Source organism: Nannospalax galili, unplaced genomic scaffold (assembly GCF_000622305.1).
Source record: "Nannospalax galili isolate Female #2095 unplaced genomic scaffold, S.galili_v1.0 scaffold962, whole genome shotgun sequence".
NCBI classification, from domain to species: Eukaryota; Metazoa; Chordata; class Mammalia; order Rodentia; family Spalacidae; genus Nannospalax; species Nannospalax galili.
Genome location: NW_008348537.1, coordinates 172,792 through 198,654, shown reverse-complemented (window position 1 = coordinate 198,654; position 25,863 = coordinate 172,792). Strand labels below are relative to the sequence as shown.

Here is a 25,863-nt window from a genome sequence, read left to right as displayed (position 1 = left end):
AGCTGTCACACTTAGGGACAGAGAGACGGTGAGGAGCTGTCACACTTAGGGACAGAGAGACGGTGAGGAGCTGTCACACTTAGGGACAGAGAGACGGTGAGGAGCTGTCACACTTAGGGACAGAGAGACGGTGAGGAGCTGTCACACTTAGGGACAGAGAGACGGTGAGGAGCTGTCACACTTAGGGACAGAGAGAGGGTGAGGAGCTGTCACACTTAGGGACAGAGAGACGGTAAGGAGCTTCTACAGTGGCACAGCTTCAAGTGGGGATGGGGAAAATAAGGTGGGAGGGGCTGGAAAGGTGGCTCAGCAGTTAAGAGGACCAGGTTCATTCCCAGCACCTATAAGGCAGCTAACAACCATCTGAAACTACAGTTCCAGGGCGTCTGACACTCTTCTCACCTCTGTGGGCATTGCATGACATGGGTTCACTTACATGCATGGAAGAAAAACACTCTTACACATAAAATGAAAAAATAAATTAAGAAAAAAAAACTTTAAAGAGGGTGTTGGAGCTTCTGACAGGAAAGCCGTGAGCTGTAGTGTGGAGCACATTGTTGCGTCTCTTCAGATTGAGAAGGAGGTCATTTCAGCCTCATAAATACCAGGAGAGTAAACAGCACATCAGTTGTATAGCAGGACTACAGGTTATTTAGCCACACCAGGAAAAAGTGCTTCTCGGGTTGTGAGGCTTGGGAAGCAAGGACAGGGGCAGATGGGCCAGCCAGTGCAGGGCGGATGAGTCCTGTGACTGTCAGCTCCAGTGCACTGCTCCCCACAGCATCAGGGTGCAAAAGAACAAAGATGTCAGTATCCAGGTAGTCAGTCTTTCTATAAAGTGCTTTAAAATAGTCAGGTGTTGTCGTACCATTGTCCTTCATGTGTCTGTCACAACCCGGCTTCAGTCCAGGTTGTTACGGCAGGCGGAGCGGCCTTTGCCTCCACACCACTACTCAATGTTTGTCTTCACTTTCTCAAAGTGTGAAGAACCCTCACTGCAAGTCATCCTGGGAAAATGATAGAGATGGGTCTCCCATGACAGCAGAAATGGTGACATCCGCTCACTGCTGGCTTCGTTGATGAGCCAGTGAATTTATTTATGGCGATACCTCATGGACACTGCCCCTCTTCCTCGCAGTTAGCCCCTGCCTGTGGTCATCGGGTTGTGCTGTGATCCTTCCTTTTCTGTGAGACTCAGTCTGACCTGATAATGAGTAACCGAAAGTCTTGTGCTACTTCTGAATCAAAGGACTCTTAATATATTGAATAACACTTTTGTAGTATGTGAAGTACCTTTTTATTTCAATTCACAGAATGTAACATTTGTTTCGTGTCTCAGATTTTTTTTGTATTTCTTTTTTAACACCCTACATTCCTTTATGTTTTAAAACTCATGCACATGTGCTCTTTATACAATTTTAAAAGTAATAAAATCCAACATATGAAAATGATTTTTCTGTTTCTTGGTTGATACTACGTATTTGAGTTAAAGTGATGGAATTGCAAGGGGAAGGTGAGGACACACTGAAAACATAAAATATCCTCCGATATTTTGATTGTTTTTATTCGTGAAATGCCTTTCTCTGTGATAGGGTTCTAAAATGTTCTGAATACTCATTGAAACCCATGAAAGGAGTAGGAAGCCACGGCTAGACCCTTTCCTGTGTGTTTACTTAACTTGAATTAAATTGAACTATATTACATCATGAACCATTTTTCCAATTGTGAATATTCACCTTTGGCTTCCCAGGGAGCCAGGGCCTATGAGTTTCCTTCATTATTGACTGTGTCATTCTAGAAAACTTAACTATGTACAGTGGTGATGCCGGTCTGGGTGGAAACAGCATCTGTGCAGATCCTGTTCTGCATCTCTACTGTCATGAGAGTCTGAGGACCTCAGAAGTGCACTGGGAGGTGGGCTGGGAGGCTGTTGGGAACTTTCCACCATTCCACCATCTGATCTTGGACTACCTAAGTGACGGTCACCTACCTCGGGTGGAGCAGCATGTCCTCCAAGCCCACAGCAGAGGCCTTAAACTGAGAAAGAGCACTGCTAGAGTGCTGGCCTGAGCCAGTAGTTGTGGCCAGTCCTCTGAGGAGAATGCAGCATGTGAGGAAGCTGGCTCTGATCGCAAAGGTGAATAGTGTATGCACTTGAATGCCAGGAACAGACTCTGGGAGCCTGAAGGGATTTTTAGCTGTGCTTGGGCTTCTGCAACTGAACACATAAGCACAGAGGCTTGGGTGTCCACTCTGCACCCAGCCCAGGCAACAACAGAGTGGAGACATTTGTGTGGTCTCTGGGCTCTCATTGCTAAACAACTCTCTTCTGCCTGACTCAGTTCTTATCAACTTCACACTAACATCCTCTACTAAGCCTCTCAGATGCTGACTTTTGTTTCCCCTGGGAAGACTCCAGTTTCAGTGGATGGCATTCAGTTTAGCTCTGTTCATAAGGTGCATTACTGTGGCCTACACCTTCCTCGAATGGAATCAAGACACAGCGTCCTGTGCTACTCTGAGAAAATGAAAAGAATGAAACTAGAAAGTATCACCGTCTGTAATAAGGCACCTCAGGAAGTGAGAGACTGGAATTATCCTGGAACCATAGAGGACTTTCTGTGCCTTCAGAGCAGCACAGGGGCACTGATCAGCTGTGCAGTGTGAAGTCCTGGGCAGCTGAGCGCTGTGCTCTCAGAGGGAGCCTTGCTGCCCCCCGTGGAGCCAGAGTTTGGCAACCACCTCCCTCACATGGAGATATTTCCCTGCATTAGCTGTGCCCTTTTCAGAGTGAGCAAAGTTGGCTGTGGTTTAACTGCCCTTATTTTCTCTTCTAACACCCTAACCACACCTTGTACTGCGCCAACCAGTATAGGCCGGTTTGACTTTGAGCATTTTCCAGGAAGCAACCACATCGATAGAGCAGGTACACAAAAAAAGCCTGAGAAAATAAACCCATCAGTCGCAGCAGCAGCAGCTGGCCCACCATCCATCCTCTGCTGTCCCTACCTCCCTTGCAGTCAGCACTGTCCCTCTGCACTGCTGAGACTCAGGAAAGCCTATGTGGGCCCCAGGAGGAGGGCATTAAGAGGTTTGAAACCACAAGGGACACTGCCTATGCCCTGGCCAGTAATCTGATCCCCCAAAAGCTCTTGCTGAGTGACAGTTTCCTGCCTTGGCATCTTTGTTTCCCAGTGCAGAAATCGTTCTCCACTCTGAAGATCATGGAGCATGAAAGAGTAGATCTAAAGGAAGTTTAGTCGCTGAGTCTCATTCATGTTTTGTTCCAAACACACCTGCTTGTATTCCAAAGAACCTGCTTTATAGAATCTGAAGCTGACTGTAAACAGAACTTTCCCAATGTTAGATATTGTTTTAATAGGAACATAGAAGTTTGGGGGCTGGAGAGATGGCTCAGTAGTTAAGAGCACTGGCTGCTCTTGCAGAGGACCTAGGATTGGTACCCAGTACCCATGTAGCAGCTAACAACCATCCATAACTCCAGTTCCAGGGGATCCAGTGCCCTCTTCTGGCCTCTGTGGGTATTGCATGCACATGGTGCACTTAGATGCATACAGGCAGAACACATGAAGCATAGAAGTTTGAAGTTTGAAAGTGTTCATTTGAGAAAGCTGAAAGCACACCCTGACATCTCACCATGGACCATACCTTAATATTTGGGTAACATCTTTGTGTGCAGAAATGTAGGCATGGCTAGCGAGTGGTGTGCTTCTCAGTATTAATACTCAGTAGAAAAAAATAGCAAAGGATATGAGCATAAAGGACATGCAAATGGACCTAAAACTCATTAGATGTGTAGATTCAAAAACAAATTAATGCCACAGGAGGTTGCCCAGTGTGCGGTGGAGGCCAAGTACCCCATTTGTCCTCACTTTGGGTGCTTCTCTGTGATCTCTGAGTGTGGTGTCCACTATTTCTAAGGTATAGTGAGGAGCATACACCAGTGTTCTTGGGGACTTGCCTTCACACATTCACGTTTTATTAATCCTTATAGTGCACACAACTGCAGGGAATGGCCTTTCTAACTTCTTTGGTAGGAAACTATGGTGTAGAGAGTTCAGTTTCTGAGGTCACATGCTGCTAAATTCCACATTGGGGATTGAAACCCAGGCCCTGGGGTCCACAGTCTATATGCTCATCTCTTCCATCATCTTTCTGGGGTTGGAGCAGCTCTCCTGTGAATAGTGTGAGGATTGAGAAGCTTGAAGCCGTGAAATGGCGCAGTGCTGAGTCTCCACAGTGCACATCCTAGTAGGTGTTTACTATGTCCATGAGCATGACAAGCCAAATGAACTCAAGTCCAGTTACCTGGGAGAGAGCAGTAGTGTGGGCTTCGTTATTTTGGCTGCTGCTCTTTTTGGACTCACTACTCCAGAAAATTGTCATACTTAGTATCTCAGGGATAGAATTAAGAATGTGGTTTTGGACCCTTGGTACCAACCAGCACTGCATATTGTAGCTTAACTGTCCTGTTACTTTGCACCTTGGACACTCAGTTCACTGTCATTAAATGCACATCAAGCTGGGCAAGGGAGTGTATGCCTTTAATCCCAGCACCTGGGAGGCAGAGGCAGGCGGTTCTCTGTGAGTTAAAGGCCAGCCTGGTCTACATAGCAGGTTCCAGGCCAGCTGGGACTACAGAGAGACCCTGTCTTAAAAAGAGCAAGAATGAATGAATGAATGAATGAATTAAATAAATAAATAATAAATACACATCAAGAGTAGGCCTGATTTTTATTTTATCTTGAAAAACAGCAGAGAATTCAAGCAGCAAAGAAGGCTCTTCAGGGCATGTACAGTGGAAGCTTTCAGGGCATTATGTGGTTAAAGGATACCAAGAGCTGTGATTGGAAGGTGCAGGCTATATAGATGAGGGCTGTGATACTCTGGGCTCATGGAGAGGCTAGAGTCAGAATAATGGGTGCTGCCCTGGGCTACTCTTTGTTGTAGAGTGAAGTTGATCCACATGTTCCCTGGTTTGAAAACCTTTGTAGAATAATGATGCGTATGTGACTTCAAGGAAGTCAAAGCTCAAAAGCAAGACCGGCCAGATCCTTAACAGACATCACTGGCATAATAAAGGGTGAAGACAACATAATCCTGTTGTACATCATTTGTTACGAACTCTTCTCATCATCGTAGACAGGTGTTCTTCTAAACAGACAGAAGGCGATGATGGCAAAGTGGATGGCACTCTTGAGGAGCAGAAGGAGGTAGGTGTAGTAGGCAGACGTGCTTGTGAGCTGCAGCTGTAGCACATCTACGAGAAGTCATGTGGTTAATTTCAAATCTCCTTTGATAAAATATCACACATGGGAGGGCATTGTAGGCAATTGTTTCTGGTGGTCTATGTTGAATAACAACTCAACTGCACCAAAACCCAAAAGTCAGTACCTGCCACTTTCATAAGAACCAGTAAGTGGATTCATCATGGAAGTCAGGTTGATAACAATGTCTGCTAAGTTCATTTATAATCTCCCTAAGACTGAAGAGAGGCCACACTTGGAATGGGCGAATCCAGATGAGGGGATGAGTGCGGGATAGGTTTAGAATTTCTTCACCTCCAACATGCCTTTAAGTAATGTTATGCTATTCATCGAACACTAAGCAAATGCCAAACAGGAGTCTCACATCTTTGCATGTGAAACTTCCAGGTCTAGAATTAAAAGCATGAATATAAAGTTGAATTGCTGATTTAGAAGCATCTGCAGCATTGCAGATTTTGTCTATAGTGCTGTCAGAAGGTACTGTCCATGAAAATTCAGTGGTAGTACAGCGGGTGCATAGGAGATGATAGAAAAGGGCTCTAGAAAAACAAGGAAACAGTGATCCAAATTCTAAGCTGTTAGATGGTTGTGGCACACTCTGCTCTCTCTCCTGAGGACTGTCCTGACGTTGGAGAATTGAAGTGAAAATCTTGTGAAGATTTTTAAGAAATATATGCTATCAGCAATTAATATGATGATGAAAGTGGAGGGCCACAGTGGCTACTTAGTGAGTCAAAGCCATGCCTCTTCCTGTATAAAGGATCCCAAGAAATGCAATTTTCATAACTCCCTGACCCTGATTAGGCCTTTGCCTCCTGTGGGACCTGAGGTTCAGAACACAGTACATACAGGAAATAGAAGAAATACAAACCCAGAGCAGTGTTTGTGTCTTGTTTGGTTGCATTTGTAGAGAGAATGGGCCAGAAACTAGTACTTCTGCTTGCTAAACATGATACCTGTAATGGATGTTTAACATCTAGATCTTCACCCAATAACTGAGTTTAGGGCAAGTATTCTCAGTTGGTATATGAAAAAAAAATGTTGCCTAAAAACACAGGCCACTCACATATGTGTATACACTGATTATTAAGAGAACCGGACACAAGTCTAGTCTGTAGGCATGTACTCCTCCAGATGTCATTGTGTCTTCAAGAATTTCTTATCTGAGAGGGGAAATACAGGACTGAGTATGGGTGTGAACTTGCCATTTGATGACCTGAGTAGAAACCCCAGATGTGCACACTGACCGCATCTGTAAAATGGTGAAAACCATCATACCTTGTGAGAGGAGTGTTAAAATTAGCCAAGAAATGCTTGCAGAACACAGCTCCAGGCCTTTTGTGTAAAGTGGAATAAATAAGAAGAAGCTCAGGTAACAGACTCTGTAGGAGCCAGTTAATGTTATCAGTAACTAAGAAACACAAAAATTCTAGAAGTAACTGATATCATGGATTTCTCCTATCATAAACAATAGACACAGGAATGAGGGAAGTTTCTTTAGAAAAAGCTCAGAGCATATCACTGTGTACTCTAAGTCAAAATCACCTGGTATGAAGACTAATCCTTTACTGTGATGGTATGACTAGGAAATGATGGGTCAACTTAAAATGTCACCCATTCTGTCCTGTAAAATTCAGCTGTTCTGGCTTTTCTTTAAATCAGGGAGGTTCAAATGAAAGATGATTAGGAAGGAAGGAATCATGTGCTGTATAATAAGATAAAGGCAAGCATGCTAAGGTGTACCCTTTAATTTTCTCAAGCAAATTTCAAGATCAGTAGTATGGATAACTAGAAGAAATGAGAACAAGTTCTAATGTTCTCATTCCTATTTATTGTGTGAATGTGTGTGTGTGTGTGTGTGTGTGTGTGTGTGTGTGTTCTGTCAACAGACAGGATTGACTATCAATGAAGGCTGACACTTTTTGACTGATGATTGCTGCAGCAGGCACTATATTAAATGCCTCACATTTCATTGTATTTAATTCCCCAGTAACACTTAGGTGAGTTGAATTCTGGATGGCTCCATGCATGAGAAAGGAATTGGCTTAAACGGTGTAGTCAGAAACATAGCAGGAATTTTTGTTTTTTTCTTGAGGGAAGGGTCTTTGGATGGGCAGATGAATCAGTTGGTAAGGTGCTTGCCTCCCACGCATAAAGACCAGAGTTTGATCCTCAGAACATACATAAGAATGTTGGGCCTGGTGGAATGCTTATAATCACAGTGCTGGGCAGGCAGAGAAAGGATCCTAAGGCTCACTGGCCAGGCAGTCTAGCCTAATCAATAAACTCCAGGCCAGTACTACAAAGGAGATGGATAACATTCCTGAGGGTGACACCCAAGATTGTCCACTAGGCTTCATGTGCACATGCACACATGTGCATACATGGACACCCACATACACCCCACATACACGATTTTTTTTTTTTAAGTTTCATCCAGCCCACACTATCTCCGAGGTGCTGGGATTATAGGCAGGCCCTACTTTAAGCATCTTAAATATTCTTAATTATTGTTTTTGTTAACTACAGGGCCTGAGCATTTTAGTGCAGTTCTTTATGATAATGAAAAGAGCCTAAGTCAAATTTCTGTTTCTGTAAATAAAATTTTAGTTGGGTTGGAGAGATGGCTCAGAAGCTAAGAGTATAGGCTGCTCTTACTGAGGACCTCCCAGCACCCACATGGTGGCTGACAACTATTGATAACTGTACTTCCAGGGGAATTTGATGCCCTCTTCTGACCTCTGTGGGCATTTCATGACATGGCACACTTACATACATGCAGGCAATATACACATAAAATTAAAAATAATAAAGTATTTTTTAAAAACTTACCATGTTCACTTCTCAAACACGTTTTTCTGGGACTAACATTAACAGTTGCAGTAACTAAAAGACATGAAAGTGCTAGTTAATTATTCATGCATATTATTTGAAAATTGTGTGTGTGTATGTGTGTGTAAAACATATATGAAGTGTTGACACAGACTGGAGGATCAACTATTAAAAAATATGAGCCTTTGGGGCAGGGGAGATGGCTCAGCCATTAAGAGCACTGACTGCTCTTGAAGAGGACCCAGGTTTGGTTCCCAACACCCACATGTCAGCTCACAATAGTCTAGTTCTAGGGGATCTGACATCCTCTTCTGGCCTCTGCAGGCATCACACACACACAGTACATGCAGGCAAAACACTCACATAAACAAACAAATTAATTCAAAAATTTAAGCCTCATAATCCCCAGAATAATTGATGTTACTCTATGCAAATAAATAGATATCAACCATGTATTTTTGCACATGAAGATACTGAAGTTTGTAAAGTATACTTTATTTTCTTTTTTATCACACATGAATTATATTCCAGATTGCCAACTTTTCCTCTGTTTATAACTTCTTGCACAAAACATGTCACAAAGTTGCAACAAATACATGTTCAATGGATGAGCTTTTTTAATTAGCTGTTTTACAGACTTCTGCATATTATGCTGATGTGACTTTTGCACCCAAAGTGAATTTGTCCAACCCCAGAGTCAGCAACAGAATCATACTCCCTTGAAGGAGTCTGATTTAAGCAAATTTCTGTCTAACTAGCAGAAGAAAGGGGTCAAAGACTTTTATGTGAGACCTGAAACTTTGAAACTGATGGTAGAAAAAAACTTCAAGATAGAAGCATATGCAGGACTTCATGCACAGGACTCCAGTGGCTCAGGAACGATTGCAAGGACTGACAGATGGGAGTGCATGTAACTAAAGTCTTCCACACAACAAGGTGATGAATGACCAGAAAGGTAAAGACAAAGCCTATACAGTGGGAGAGAAATATTTTTCCAATGGGATTGAGCCCAGAATACATAAAGAACTAAAATACCCAAACTCCCAATTAATACAATTAATTAATTAAGTGAATTGAACAGATAAAATACCAGTGGCCAATAAATATAAGAAAAAAAGTTCAGCATCCTTAACTATCAGGAAAATGCAAATTAAACTGCATTGAGAGTTCATTTCATCCCAGTTGAAATGGCAATCATTAAAAAAACAACAAAATCTGGAGAGGATATAGATCAAAAGAAAACCTAACTATTGACATCATCAGAGAAATCACTATGGTGGGTCCTCACAAAAATAAAACTACCACATGAACCAGCTGTGTCACTCCTGGGTATATGAAGGAATCCAAGTTAGTATATATTTGCACATCCTAGTTTATTGAAGCACTTTTACAATAAGCTATAAAACCAGCCTAGATGCCCATCAACAGATGAATGGATAGAGAAAATGTGATGTATAAATATATTTTATTCAGCTGTAACGAAGAATGAAATTGTCATTTAAAAGAAAATGAATGGACCTGAAGATCATCATGTAAAGCAAATAAGCCAGACTTAAAAAGACAAACACAGAATGTTTTTTCTCATATACAGAGGTTATGTGTACATATAAACTGACAGACTGAACAGCAAGAGCCAGGAGGAAGGACGAGGAAGGATAACCATAAGCAAATATGAGCAAAATATGAGTCATGCATAAGAATGCCATCATGAAACATTTTGTATGCTGACCCAAAGTAGGGGGCTCTGAACTGTGTAAGGAAACAGGACAGGGACTACAGCTGCGAAAGCCGACCTCTTTTGCCATGGGGCAGTTTCACCTCTGTCTAGATGAGTGACCCTCTGCAAGTCACATTATTTCTCAATGGCCATTTTTATTATCAATGAAATAGAAATACACTCTTACCATATAAAAAAATAATGTACAGAAATTTAGAGAAAATAACCTATGAAGGGACAATTCCTTCATGTGGACACTAAGACAATCTTACATTGTATTATTTCAGCCAATGGCCATTTATTGTAGGAACTGAGCATTTCAGTGTAGTTCTTTCTGAAGAAAACAAACCAACTTTTGTAGTCAAAGAGCACGTCTAGTTCTCTGAATCAGTCGTAAGGTCCAGGTTTTATTTATAAACGTTTTAAAATACTAGAGAAGCTTGGTATCATGTGTCCTGAAGCCAAGAATGAATAAAGTTCTGCTGAGGACTCAGCTGATCACTGAATCCTCTATCTATAGTCATCTCTGTATAAGATGATGCCAAAGAGGGGGCCGGAGAGATGGCTCAGCAGTTAAGAGCACTGGCTGCTCTTGGAGAGGACCCAGGTTCAATTCCCAGCACCCACATGCCAGCTAACAACCATCCATAACTCCAGTTCCAGGGGAATTCAACACTCTCTTCTGATTTCCTATGGCATTGCACAACACAGGTACACTTACATACATTCAGGCAATAAAGACATACACATAAAGTAAAAATAAAATATTTTAAAAGATGATGCCAAGGAAATGATGGATTAATCTAAAGTGTCACCAGTCGCCTCTGTAAAATTTAGTCATTCTGTTTTTCCTACTTTAATCTAGGAAGAGTCAAATGTTAAGATGATTAGAAGGGGAAAATGCAAGCTAAAACTTACCTTTTTCAGTTTTCAAATAAACTTCTGTAGGCTTAATAGTGGTAGCAACTAAAAGAAAGAAAAAACAAATACCCATTATCTATGCCTATTATTTTAAAGTGTATGTGTACACATGTTTGCAGGTGTATACAAGTTTTCACATGTATACAAATTTTCAACAAAAAATCAGCAAAATTTGAACCATGTAATTTCAGGAATAATTGGTTGCAGTCTGTGTAATTCAGTAATGTTCAAATGTGGTGATTCTGCACATGAACATGTTAAAGTTCGCCAACATTGCATTTGTATCACAATTACGGTGTACTATCCAACACTCTCTTGCATGATCTGCTTTTCCTTAGTATACATATGTCCTAACGAATGTCTGCTGTATAATAGGTGATGTACAAATGCATGTTCAACGGGAAAATGAACAGAATATCGGCTACCTTAAAGACTTCAGCACTCATTGCTAATATGATGTGTCACACTGCAAAGGAATCCTTTCAGTCTTCTGGAATCTTAATTATTATTATCTGATTGAGTTATGTTTATTATAAGATATGAAGGTTTCAGAGAAGGTTCTTTCCAAAGATAAAAAGATAATTCAAGTCATTTTTCTAATTCTCTGTGTATATCTTGGGGTAAGAGGGATACACTTAGATTTTTAAAAGCCAAAAAATATGAAGATTAATTATTTTAAGTGATGCAGAGAAATCTGCCACACAAGCTGTTTGGGCTTCTTCTTTTTCTGCTAAATGTATTCTTGCAGGTGTGGATTTGCTTCCATTATGTAATTTTATTGAACAAGGAGTTTTTCTGTGTACATTAAAAATGGATTTGATGAGCTGCTTGTGGTAGTACATGCCTTTAATCCCAGCACTTGGGAAGCAGAGGTGAGCTCTCTGTGAGTTTGAGGCCAATCTAGTCTACATAGTGAGTATGAGGCCAGCCAGGGTTATATAGTAAGACCCTGTCTCATAAAACAAGATTAAATATGTGTGTGTGTGTGTGTGTGTGTGTGTGTGTGCCTTTTCAGTAAGAATCAAGAATGAAAATGTAAATATAATCATACTTGGTTTTGACCTGTGTTCAAGAACTGCCTTAGTGGTCTGAAAGTCTATTTCGTTCATTCAGTAACCTTATTAATGAAAAGATAAATGAATATCACTATCAGCATGAACTGATTGAGGTAAAATAAAAATGTAGCTCCTAATAATATAATCTTTGTGCTTTCTAAATCCCCTCAGTCAAGGTTATTTGCAGAGTTAGAAAAGATCAGTTTTATCTCCCTGCAGAATCTCTTCATTGAGTTCTACTTCCTTGTATGACTTTTAAGCTTTATCAGAACAGAATAAACACAGAGGTCTTTGAGGAAGCACCGCCAGAAGTTCCATGCTGACGTCTGTTAACAGAAATGCCCTGAATAGCTTTGCTCCTGTGGGCGCACATGAGAAACATTTGTTTCGGAATTGAGTGCAAGTAAATTTTCTTAACCTGGACCCTCTCCTCTGCACAATATTCATCAGTAGGGATTTTACTGCTTTTTTGTATTTTTCCCTAACCGGTACAAGAATCATCATGTCATTAGACTCATAAACACAGTGATTACGTTAACTTTCTGCTGTGTGTGTTTACCTTGCCTAATAATCTTTGTGCTGAGATAGAATAGCAAGTCTACTCTGTAATGCTTTGCTCTACTGTGGAACACAAACATTTTCACTGACATTATTTCATTTGCTCTTCGTGACAATCCTAGGTAAAGTCATGCAACTGTTTAAACATCACTGGTCACTGCAGAAGCAAAGGATCCCAGGGGAGGAAGACTTACCTAGGACATCCACTGGGAAAATGGCAAAGGTGTCCACATGTTCTGTCATTTGATCCCACTGGATCAGAAGGGTGGTCAGTCATAGGACTCAAAACTAAAGGATTCTTTTTGTGGTAACTCTGAGGCCTTCAAAATGTTTTTGACACTCACTACATCACACTGTGAGATAGCTACTGGACCATTCCTAGGCCCTCTGCCCACTTAGCCCTCTGCCTAGTCAGGTCAAGGAACTTAGTCTGGGACACAGTATCTAAATAAAGATTAGGAACAGAGTCTATGCTCTTCCTTGTAGCACACCCACTTTGGAAGACTAACTCATCCTCCACAATTCGTCCACATTCCCACTCAGACCTGGTCTACTGGTGGGACAGCAAGTGACTCTATGTAGCTGCATCATGGAGAATGGAAATATGTGCATGTTAGTCTCACCCAAATTCGACTGTGGTTTTTATTTAACAGTGATATATAAAATAAAAACCAGAAATTCTCAAGATTGTCATAAATCTTCAGTGGCTAAGTATTCCTGTTTTTTATTCTAACTGGCTATTTTAAATGAGCACTATTTTATCAGTTAAAAATTCACTATAGACCAAACTTGGTGCATATAGAGATAGAGATTGAATTAGGTTATTTTCCTTATTTATATGGTAGAAAATCTCTGAAAGATGTTCATTATTTTTATTTCTGAATCAAGCAAAGCCCTCAGAAGTGGAAACTGCTTTCCAACATCTAACATGTACCAGGTTTGGGGTGCTTTCAGCTGTTTTTTTCATTTACTCTATAGACAATTCTAAAAAATTTTGCATGATCTTACTATTTTTGCATAGCATAGCTGAGACTGAGAAAAATTAAGTCAAATTTTCTATTTGTTTTCTCCAAATCTATAACATTTTCTGGGGCAGAAGAGCATGGATTTGTGCTAGCAACAAATGTAATCATATTTAAGAAATATTTGTATTTGATGATTTTCAATATGTTATAGTAAGAGGGTTATTCCCTTTCAAATGTTTTCTGGAAGTTATATTTGCATTAATGTGTACCTACCTGTATTTACTGGAGGAAACAGAATCTCTTGATCAACTCCTCCCTTATTTTTTTCATGTTTGACAATACATCTGTGCTCTTTATCCATTGACTTTCCAGTCACAGTAAGCCAGCTGACCTTCATGTATGTGTCACTGGTCTTCATTGTGTTTCCCTCCTGGGATTTCAGAGTCTTATCGCCACCCTTTTCTCTCCAATATACCTTTATAACATCAGGGAAGAATTTCTCAAGAAGACAAAGGTATGTCCCAGACTTGTGGAGCTTTGTTTCAGCAACAGAAGGAAGAAAAATGGTGGGCTTGGGGGACATGTCTGCATCAAAGCTTTTATCTGTGGGGGAATTGGAAAATTAAAATGAGAATTATTAGAAAAACTCAGATGTTACATGGCTTAAAACAATCCAGTGCATAGCACTCAGAGGACAAGTTACTATTGAATTAACACCCACTGTGAACTTCCATCCACTGTAGTTTGCATAAACTTATTTAATGTCCTTACTTTAGAGACACACTATTTCATGAGGTTACACAACTTCCAGAAGTCACAGCTGTTAACTGGAAGCACTTGAGTGAAAGCTGGCCTTTTTTCTCTCTCCATAGGCTAGCATAGACTCCTTTGTAAATCTGCTTTCTCAGATGAATATATTTTCATGTTGAATGACAGGTGTGTGAATGACTCTTATGATGTCTCTACAGATTGGGACTGCACTTCCTTTTAAAGAACCTTTTCCATCCTTTATCACATGGGCTGCCTGGCCAAGTAACTCTCATCCCATGCATTGCAGCTCTACAATCCACTCTCCACTTAGCCAATTCTAAAATGTGCCCCTTTTATGTTATCTCTCAGATGAACAAATGCTACATGGCAGACTGTCTGTTTCAACAGCAATCTTCTTCCACATGCACCAGCACCTGTGAGGTTAATCTTTTGGCTGCAAATGTGGATTCCTGCCTAGTGCTGAGGTTCCTGGATTCTCCTATTGAGTTGCTGTCTTTCCACAGCATCTTACTCCCACATCTGAATCACTCTAGGTTTAGGGGCCGGGAAATTTTTAAAGATTCCCTTCCAAATGATTTACAGACTCTTGGATTTGGCAGAGAACTTAGAACAAATCCACAAATTCTATTTAAAAATACTTACTGATAATTTTCAGAAACACATTAATCTAAAACCAAGTTATACACATACATATATTTTCTGAAAATGCTCACCCAAACACTTTATTTTGGAGCTTCATTTGAAGGTCAAGCATCACTAAGGATACAGTAGAATCCTGTTTTTCAAACTTGCTTTATTTTAAATTGATCTCATTTAAGAGAAGGTCAATCCATCTCTGCTTATCCAGGTTTTGAATTTGTTTCTCCCAGAATTTGTGTCAACACTGTATGCCATTTAACTGTTTTAGAGCTTCATTGTTCTCTGATACATAGGTATGCCATGTGATTGTGATTGGTGTGATGTAGAAAGTTATCATTCCAGAGTTCCTTGTAATGTCAACACGTGTGGGGTGGCACATCGTATGTTTACAAAGGCATATTTCATGTATCTAATATGTTAACTGGTTATAAATACATTTTTATTTTAATATATTGGCTTCTTCTAAATGTAGAAGCTATAACTTAATTTCCTAAGTGAAACGGAGATATTTGCCAATATTGGGGTGGGGGGACTACATTGAAATTAGTACAATAATTGAATAGGCATTTTTTTGAGAAAAGAATTGGGTTTCTCATTTAAGAAAATGATAAAATTTCACCTTTCTGTCCATGTAGCAAAGGTTCTTGCTTTTATAAAAACGTACCAAACATACAGTGTACTATTTCTGTGCATACTATAAATTCAGTGGATCATAATAGCCTAATTTTAATTTCACACATGTTGTTTTAATGCAAACAGTAAGATACAATAACAACACTAAAAAGGGGTTAAATTTTATATCTTCATATAATTTTAGTTGAAGTTAATGTATTAAATCGAGTTTTCATTCAAGTTTCATTCACAGAAGTGCTTCTAACTCACAGTTAAAGAACTGATAATTAATTTTTGTATGATGCCATATAATTCATCAACTCTTCTGTGTTTTCCTTAGCTAAATTCTTTACGTTTCATGTTTTTGAGGATACAATGAATTTTCAACTTCTAAAATTTTCTCAGTGCCATACTTGACAAGGTGTTAAGTAGTGTAGCTGAATATATATGGCAAATATTCACATTTGGGGTCCTGTATTACATGATACTTTTAGAACATTGCTTTTAAGTATACACACTCAGAGTGCTTTTCATGGTCAACTTTTTCCTATGTATAGAATCGACTGTTCTATTATACCTGAATAATTAATAGAATGGTTGCTATATGTTTACTTTTTATTAATTTCTTTAATTTTTTGCTTTATTTTTATTTTATGTGTATGCATTATTGGGTGCATGTATGTAAGTGCACCCATGTCATGCAATGCCCAGGAGAACAGAAAAGGGCATCAGATCCACTGGAGCTGGAGTTACAGACAGTTGTTAGCCATGTAGGTGCTGGGATTTGAACTCAGGTCTTCTGTGTGAACAGTCAGTGCCCTTAGCCACTGAGCCATCTCTCCAGCCCTGCTAGATGTTTTCTTAAATTTAAAAGTAAAGGAAATGAACTTATGCATTTTCATTTGCCTAATCAAGCAATATACTTTGAGTTAACTAAGTTACTTGTATTTTAAGATCTAACAATATAAATTCTATATAGATTCACTCTATATCAATTCTGAAGCTATGATGATTCAAATCTACACTTGAGAATTTACTTAAGTGTTGTTTGTTTTTTGTTTCTTTCATCACTTATAAAGTTACAGCTCCTTCATATTTAAATACAAAATATATTTATTTTATGCATTGATGACATAAATCAAAATTCTCTTCTGATAAAACAGGCAGGAGCCTAATCTTATTGATAAGAATTCAGAAGCAATGTATATTGATATTAGAGCTATTATTAATTAAAACAAGGAATTAGGAAAAACATAGAACAATAATTTTCACAAAACACATTTTAGTGTAACTTTTTTGCCAAGTGATGCAGTCTAGTAAGAGAACTCCAGGCCCATTTTTCCCTGTGTGAATGAATGCCAGAATCACCTATGATGTGAGCTGTAAGAAGTGCAGCTCAGCTCTCTGGAGAAGTTCTGTGAAAATGCCCCTTGTTGAAGCAGCTCTCCAGAGTGGAGCAAGTACCCCTTTACATTTAAATGGGAAGGACAATTTACTGGGCAACAGACTGTATGCTAAGGGCTTTATCCTCATTATCCAATGTGATTCTCATGTAACCTCACTGGAGTCCCACTGTTATCCAATCCTGTGGCAAAGGAAACTGAAGCAAAAGAATAATCACCCAAATTTGCAAACCAGTAAGTATGGGAACCCTAGATCCAGGTGCATGCAGAGTCCACATTCTTCCATAGCATACTGGAAAGTTTGAAAAGGAATGTGTTTGGTCTGTTGAATCTGTCATAGACTTATCTATAAAAATAAGCATCTAGGATCATACACTTTGAATGATATTCTTACATAACTTGTCTATGAGCATTACAGATATTGACATGTACACAAAGCCAAATCTTATTTCATTATTTGTACAATGTTGGTCCTGTTCTCCTTTAGTATAAATACTTGTATTAAAACCTCTTATAAAATTACCACAGAAATCCCCATCACATTATTATTTTTAAAATACTCCCATTGTTTTTGAAATGACCATTTATTGCCTTCCTCTAACCATAGAAAGATTGTTATCTCCGACACCAACCTGTGACAAGAAGTGTTTTTCCTCTGCTGAAGACTTTAATAAGACTCAACAGTGATTAAACCCGTATCAAAAATGCTAGACTAGTTCAGCAGCATTCTTGAACCCTTCAGATTCTGGTGAGGCTATGGTACCAGGTCTGGGATTCTTTTTTTTTGTTTGTTTTTTTAATTTATTATTTTTATTTTGTGTGTATGAGTGTATTGCCTGCATGTATGTGAGTGTGCCCATGTTGTACAATGCTGCGGAGGTCAGAAGAGGGCTTGCCTCGGATTCCCCTGGATCTGGAGTTAAGGACGGTTCAATGCCGCCATATGAGTGCTGGGAATAGAACCTGAGTTCTCTTTAAGAGCAGTCAGTGCTCTTAACCTCTGAGCCAACTCTCCAGCCCTGGGGGGTCTGGGATTCTTACAACACCAGGATTCTCATCCTAACTCATTTTGTTTATAACATAACAAGTTCTATGAGCAAATCCAATGGCCTTAAATTCTTTACTTCTTTATCTTGAAACAAATGTGTTAGTGTACTTTACTTCAATTTCACTGCTAGCATTGGAGACCAAAATGAAACAATATCCGGAAAAGTAACTTAATTTAAAATGCTATAGAAACACAAATGGTTACTGTCATTATCATGATCAGCAACAGCAGCATCACTACTATTGGGAACTTTGACTGTGCTCCAGCATGACATTTTAATAAAGAACCAAGCCTTGCATTTGTTCATAGAAGTGAATCATTTAGGGCTTGAAATTGGAAATTGTGAGCAAAGAGCTATTTCTCCGACCTCCTTTGCATCCTGCTTTGCTCTAATTTTCTTGGCATTCCCAATACTGTGATCTCAGGAAAAGTACTTTTGTGCATACAAGTTCAGTAGGTCAACTGCCTCAGCTGCATGTTAGGATAATCAAGAGTGCCTCCCTGGCTCCCCCCTAGTATTTGAATCAGTGAATGGAAAACTTTCATTTCTGCTGTCAAAAATAATGGCCCTGCTCCCAGTCAGCACCACAACATATTTGAATCCAATCTTTCACCAAGAAGATTAAGATTATCCACATTCTGAGTTCAGTCAGCTCACTCCAAACTCCAGCCTGCACCCGCTAGTTTGGCCAGTGGATTAACTAGAGAAACAGCAGAAAACAGTGCCAACATGGGTCACTGTGCCAATGTCCTTATCCTATCTGCTGAGGGTCACCATGTTGGGTGACTAAATGTTAGAGGCTCATAGCACTGATGCAGTGCAACATCAACGGGTTTGCTTAACAATCATTTCTCAAAATGGATGTTGAAGACAGTACCAGCTCTGTGCTTTGTTTCCCTTTAAAAGAAATTGTACAGTGAGGATCTTTCTTAAATCTATTACGGGAACAACATCATATTTCCAAAATATGATTTCTTTTTATCAAATAATAAAATTGTATGTTTTCCACTGTACTTTCCTTCTGCCTTTGGGCATTAAATTTTACTGTGCTTCTTGGAGGTAACAACCAGGGCTTTTCCTTTCAGTTCCTCTGTTTTCATTCAGCTGTGCCACTCTCCTTGTGGAAATCATTTCAGTTCTTTCTTAAATGGATTTTAGTAATAGGCATTTGAAACAAGTGATCCACAGTTTGTGTGTTATAGCTGTTTCTCTTTCTACATTATGGATTTTGGCATAGGGAGGGGGAGCATGTTTCTAAATTATGGTCTTATGATGGAGATGCAACATGCTGAATTTAAGCAGACCTAAAATGAGGCAACATAGGCTGAATTTCTCTTTACCAAAATTATTCCGCATGATACAGGTGCTCCTTGTGTTCAGGCTTGTGTAAATTTTCACATGAAAAGATGCTCTTTTGTCTTTCTGATCCAAAAAATACAACTTGGAGAATATATTAGTCTAATATGAACTCAGTTATATTAACTTTGGAGATAACATTTGTAAAAGGAAACATGCAAATAAAATTAATAGGGGTTTAGTAGTTGTTACAGGAGTTCAAAACCTCTATAGTTTAGTTTTATTTCACACATATACAGAAAAATCGACAAATAGCAAAAATGTTTTTCTTTTGTTTTGTGAGTGAATACTTAGTTGGGGGGGGGAGCCTAACATATCCATGATGCCATTGTATAACCATTCCTAACAGATGCTTAGAGCCTAGATGAACATTGCTAATGTAGATTTAGTAGATTAAATGAAGTCTGAAAAGTCCTCATCAAACATAAAGGGAAAACAACATTTCTTACCTACTAGCATCAATATAATTTTAACTTATTTTCTTAAACCAATTGAGAAATTCAATATTTTAAGTGGTAATTTAACTGTAATATACATATATATATATATTCAATTAGAATGAAAAACTTTCATTTTTCTTGTATAAATAGTTATAGAAGGGAAATAAAGGACACCTTATCATCACCTTATACAAGGTGCATGCAAAGTTGTAATCACTTTTAGAAGTATGGATTATTAGTTTTAGAGGGAAATAAAAAGCATATTTCAGGTCCTGACCATTTGATATTAGGTGACATATACCAGTGGTCTATACATTAATATTACTGAAGTCATATGAATCACTAATGGGTGATAATTTGAATTATGGGAAAAAAATGAGTATTTAATTATCTCCCAACCCAGCCATTGAGATAGATAATTTCTATATTTAATTCCAAGTAATCCTTACAACATGCAAAAAAGACAAAGCTCATCTTCATTGTAAGGGCAACTAAAATATGAATTTGTTGCTCAGTTGTTGAACAATTTTAGGAAAAACACTTGAGAACAATTGTCATAAAGTAGTGCCAAGTAAAAAAATCCAGATCAGCCAGATGTGGTAGTGTATGCCTTTAATCCCAGCACTCAGGAGGCAGATCTCTGTGAGATCAAGTTGAAGCCAGCCTGGTCTACATAGTGAGTTCCAGGCCAGCTGGGGCTATAGGGAGACTGTCTCAACAACCCCTCCTCAAATACAGATCTATTTTGTCCTAATTTTGTAAACTATAATTAAAATATACATGAATAAATGGCTGGATGAAAATTTAACAAAATAATGGCCATAAGTTGCAATCAGTTTTAATTTTTGCTAATTTATGTATCTTTTTAAAAAATATTTTGAGTTTTTGTGCATTTCATATAATAGTTTTTATGTGTCTTAAAATCCTCCTATGATCAATAGGAATTTTGACAATTGTAAGAAGACATTAACTGCCTTAAAAGATTTTCATGTATAAATCAATTCTTGGCCTAGAGTGTAATTTACAGTCATTTAATATTTCTTCACTTTTAAAGAACCAGTAACAATATTCATATATTTGAGCATCGAGTAAATGTGTATTAAATACCGCTTATAGGTATTTAGTGTGAGGTGAATGGAATGATTTGCAGCTGGATTGAATATAACATGACATCTTACTACAAGCCAATTACAATCAGCCTAGGCCTGTTTCGCAAAGTAAATTCACGTTTTCCTCTGGTGCTGGGATTGAATCCCAGCCTCTGGCATGCTAGGCAGGCATTCCAGTGCTGAGCTAAAACCCCAGTCCCAGAATGCGAATGTGAATTACAATGATGACTCTTATGCTGTTCCTTGCTCCTTCTGACTTGAAGAATCCTCAACATTTTCCAGAGCACTGAGCTTTAATTCCATGCTGCTCATCAGAACATCCTAACCTGTATGTTTTCCTACAGCGATCTCATCCTGAGTGTCCAGGCAGGTCTGAAGAGTGCAATTGGGTACAAGTTATCTCTTTTAGTAGCTTCAGTATTTCTGGCAAATTGATGCCAATACAGAAATAAAATTGAGTGGTGTCAAAATGTCTGGTCATATTATAGAAGTAACCTAGGACTATGACTTAAGTTTTTAAATGCATATTCAGAATTTCCTCCATGATCCTTTGTGGAGGGTGAAAGGTAATCTTGGTTCCACAACAGAAGTCTTGCATTCATATGTAAGTAATAATGAAAACTGTGAATGCTTCTAATTAAGTAGTCAATGAAAAAGTCCATATAAAAGGTCAAACTGCAAAACAGGAAATGTTTTGAACATTAAAAACATGACCATGTTTGTGATTATGCTATGTGACCCAGATTAGGCACTTTGGAATATACAGTATTTGCCACAATTATGAGTTCTGTAACTAGGAAGTTTTCATCTGCAAAAGGTGTAAGAAACTCTTGTGAGGAATGTTGAATAATGAGAGATGGCACTGATACGCTTACATGCCTTGCCCTCGAAAAATTATGTTAGTTTTTCTTTAATTTGATGATTTGGGACCACATCCTCCAATTTTTTGGTGGATTCATGTTGATTATCACTTATTCAAAATGTTTGGTGCCCACAAGGGCTTCAGATCTTATATTTGTTTGGATTACAGATTTTTGGATTTGAGATGCTTATCCTAATTTGGGGTATCTTTTAAAAAATTTATTGTTTTTATTTTATGTGTATACGTGTATTGCCTGCATGTAGGTAAGTGCACCTGTGTTGTGAATGCCCGTGGAGGACAGAAGAGACTGTCAGATCCCCTGGAACTGGAGTTATGGACAGTTGTTAGCTGCCGTGTGGGTGCTGGGATTCAAACCCAAGGCTTCTGCAAGAACAGCAAGTGTTCTTAACTGCTGAGCCATCTCTCTCCAGCCCTGATTTGGGGTATCTTAAGCAGTACTACCTCACAAATTAAGACTGGAAAGGAGCCCAGAATCATAGGGCCTCCTGCTTTTCTTGAAGCCATGGTCCAAGGCCAGTGTAAATCCTAATCAAAACAAAAGCTAGAGCATGATTCCTTGGGACTGGAAGCTTTGGATTCTGGGCCTATGTCTTGTCTACCTTTTTCTCTCCAACATCCAGAGCAAAAGCTGTTCTATAAACATTTGCTCAGAGAATGAGTGGACAAATGCAGATGAAGAGCTACAAAGTCTCTCTTTGTGGCTGTGGACTGAAATATTATGTGGAACAAGCACATTCCACTCACTGGGCATATCCAGACATCACACATTCCACAGACAGCATCAATTCTGGTCATTGTTGTCCTATTCAATGTGTCAGATAGATAAAACAGATTCTTGGCATCCTCTGAACTTGCTGTAAGAATCAATTTTTTTCCAAAATTCTAGGCATGTGATCAAAGCCAAAAATAAAGACTTTGTAGTTTCCTCAAGAAAGGAACAGTAATTTTCCAAATATTTGGAAAAGAAGGAATTAATAAAGTTCCATTTGAGGAGTCTCACTTAAAAGACCTTCTACAGGAACTACTTGATATAATAACACACCGATGGCATAAACACTTGGTCCTCACAGCATTTTGTTATAGCCTGAGGCTATGTTTTTTGTGTGTATTTTAAATGCAGAAATACAGTTTCCACTGACAAGGAGAGAAAAAATTGCTTCCAGTGTAGCTTTGTTTCCATATCAAGTAATTCATAGCTACAAAATATGGTCGTATAAAATTGATCATAATGGTTTCTTTCCTGAAAAACAAATAAACAAACTTTTTGGCTACCCATTGCTAGGACAAGAATAGAAATGATTACTTACCAGAGGGAATTACTATAAGCTTAGTTCCTTCTGCAAATTTCTTGATCCATCCTGAGCTGTCACACTGCTCAAAGCTTCTACAAAAATCTGAGCCCTCTCTTGAGCTTGGTATGATCAACCCCATAGCATCTGCCATAGAAACCTGATCTGACTTCCTTTGGAAAGTTTTAAGGTGTCATAGTTTGCAAGTTTCCTCATAAGCTGACATCATAAACTCTATTCTCTATCAAGTCAGTGACAACTGGAAAGTATCAATGGAAAATGAAAATAAAAGCAGGAAAGAAGAAGTCTGGGCCAAACCACAGACCAACTAACTGCTTTTCTAAGTTATCCGGAAACTTTCTGAGAATTAAGTCTTCTTCTTCTTTTTTTTTTTTTTTTTAAATTCCCATATGTTCAGTTTTGTTGAAACTGCTAAGAAAATTTCATCAAAGAAGTATGCCTCTATTCTCAAAAATACAAAGGCCTCCCCTTGAGTAATTTGGGAATTTCTGAAGGAAGAGAGCTCTTAATAAAACGAGCACCCAAATGGCAGCTAATAACTGTTCATAGCTCTTCTGGCCTCTGCAGGCAGTGCACACATGGCTGGGTGTGGTGTGTGTGTGTTGTTGTGTGTGTGTGTGTGTGTGTGTGTGTGTGTGTGTGTGTGTGTGTGTGTGTGTGTGTGTGTGTGTGTGTGTGTGTGTATGTATAACATCCAGTGCTCTGGGAAGTTGAAGGTACTGGAAGCCCCTGTGGGTCTTCTGAAGACTCACTCTAGTCATCTGGGCAGGAGAAAAGGAACTTGGAGAATTTTCCAGAATCTTCCTGGACTGCAGGTGAGGCATCCAGGCCCTGGTGAACCCTATGTCCTCCGTATCATACCCCCAGCCTAAGTTACATAAGCAGACAGAACTTCTGTCCCTGAGGTTGAAGGACTGAGATCATGATGAACAACTGTTCATGGGCAGCCATCTCACAGCCACCAACCCACAAGACAGGACAAGAGGGCTGGATGAAAATTATGCTGGAATGTCATTTTAAATTTTAATCAATTGGTGGAAACGTTTTCTCCACTGAGAAATTCAGTTTTGATTACTTGGTGCTGTTTATTGTTTTTTGTACCTTTGTAGTACCAAATTCTCTCCTGGGAGGCCCATGTGCTGGCTCCCAAGCCCTCTATAAAGCATGCTGCATCCTTCTCAGCTCCCAGGCCCCACATTGTCTTTACAACTTGCGGCTCCCACCAGCTGTGGCTGCCCCTCCACTCTCCCAGTGCTGTCTCCCGGTGCTGCTCCTCTGCTTGCCTGGGTGCTGCCCTTCACTCCTCGCTGTGGCCACAGGCTGCTCTTCTGTTCGATGGGCACTGAGGCAGCTCTTCTGCTCACCAGGTGCTGAGGCAGCTCTTCTGCTCCTTGAGGTGCTGAGGCAGCTCTTCTGCTCACCCTGCACTGAGGCAGCTCTTCTGTGTGCCCCGATCGGCTGGTGAGGAGACTGTGTCAGCGGAGCCCCATTCAGACACAGGAGACCAGGTTCCACGATGCAGATCTAGTTTATTGCAGAAGGGCACAAGCTTATATGGGGTAGGGGTCCAATCAAGAAGTTACAACTCAGATCTTTGGCAGGGCTGTGTCCTATCATGACATCCCAAGTGGGAGGGGTGACTGCCTCCCCCTCTGTCTACCTAGTCTCTTAAGGTTCAGTGCTATTTCTTTTAGAGGACACACCTATCCAACAACCTTTATGTATGGGTGAGACCAGGTTCCCTGATGCAGATCTAGTTTATTGCAGAAGGGCACAAGCTTATATAGGGGTAGGGGTCTAATCAAGAAGTTACAACTCAGATCTTTGGCAGGGCTGTGTCCTCTCATGACATCACAAGTCAGACACCTTATTAGCATGATAGGTTTCATGATTAGGTTCCGGTTTCCTGTACAGGCCTGGATTCCTGGGAACCATGTGACCCAGGCTGTTGCAATATCTAAGTGTTGCAATTTAGAATCTCAAGGGTGGTGATTAGGGAGTGGAGAGCTCTAGGCATCAGTCTCATGACCTGTCAATGGGAGCAAATGTCATAAGGCATTCCTTGTGGCTCCAGTAGTTGGCATTGCCTCGGGCCTGCTGTATGGCTGTCAATAAGACATTCACCCTAGGCTCAAGCCTGTCTCCCACAGCAACTGATGGACAAAACCAACACAATGTCCCTTTAATCTACAATTTGGAGAGTAAATATATTTATTTGAGCTTGCCAGCAAAGCTTATGCCATCTAGGAGGGGGTCACTTATAAAAGCATGGACCTTCACTCATGGTCTCTTTCCTCTACATCTGAGCTTTGAGATTGGCCTCCTCCAGCACCCCACCAAGATGGCAACTTCCCACTGTCTCTTGACTTCCTCTGTCCTTGTCCTTAGACCTGCCCTCTTCATGCAATTGAAGCTGACCAATTGAGTCGGGGGGGGGTGACTGTCTCCCCCTCTGTCTACCATGTCTCTTAAGGTTCAGTGCTAGTTCTTTTAGAGGACACACCTATCCAACAACCTTCATGTATGGGTGTGGCATCCACTCAGTCTCATTTCTTTGTCCATTGCTTTCCCTCATTCCAAGGTCATGATGAAAATCACCAGAAGTGTAAGAATTGTCTGTATTTCCAGCAACATGAACGATTTAAGTAAAAAGATATAAAAGAACAAGTAATGAGTTATTAAACTATTACAAGAAAATAGAACTCTATAAAGAGCACATAAAATTTTACATAAGGGGGGCACTGGAGAGATGGCTCAGTGATTAAGAGCGCTGGCTGCTCTTGAGGAGGGCCTGGGTTCAGTTCCCAGCACCCACATGGCAGCTAACAATCATCTATAACTCCAGTTACAGGGGATCTCACGCCCCTCTCTGACCAAGGGCATTGCATGACATGGATGCACTTATACACATGCAGGCAATACACTCATACACATAGAATAAAAATAATAAATAAA

The 25,863-nt window shown here is 39.7% G+C and overlaps 1 protein-coding gene and 1 gene segment (V, D, J or C); one reads left to right on the top strand and one right to left on the bottom strand.

The window, feature by feature from the left end:
* Positions 1-1,451, top strand: part of Stard3nl (STARD3 N-terminal like) — a 41,150-nt gene extending 39,699 nt beyond the window's left edge. Inside the window, exon 9 of the mRNA XM_008845424.3 lies at positions 981-1,451. The gene's annotated coding sequence lies outside the window, so the exon portion shown is untranslated. The remainder of the gene's footprint in view (positions 1-980) is intronic.
* A 3,303-nt stretch (positions 1,452-4,754) lies between these two features.
* Positions 4,755-25,863, bottom strand: part of LOC103743896 — a 31,826-nt gene continuing 10,717 nt past the window's right edge. The window contains 5 exon segments of the C gene segment in view: positions 4,755-5,281; positions 8,121-8,174; positions 10,756-10,803; positions 13,610-13,939; positions 22,906-22,961. Of these exon segments, the coding sequence occupies positions 5,139-5,281; positions 8,121-8,174; positions 10,756-10,803; positions 13,610-13,939; positions 22,906-22,961 (631 nt within the window).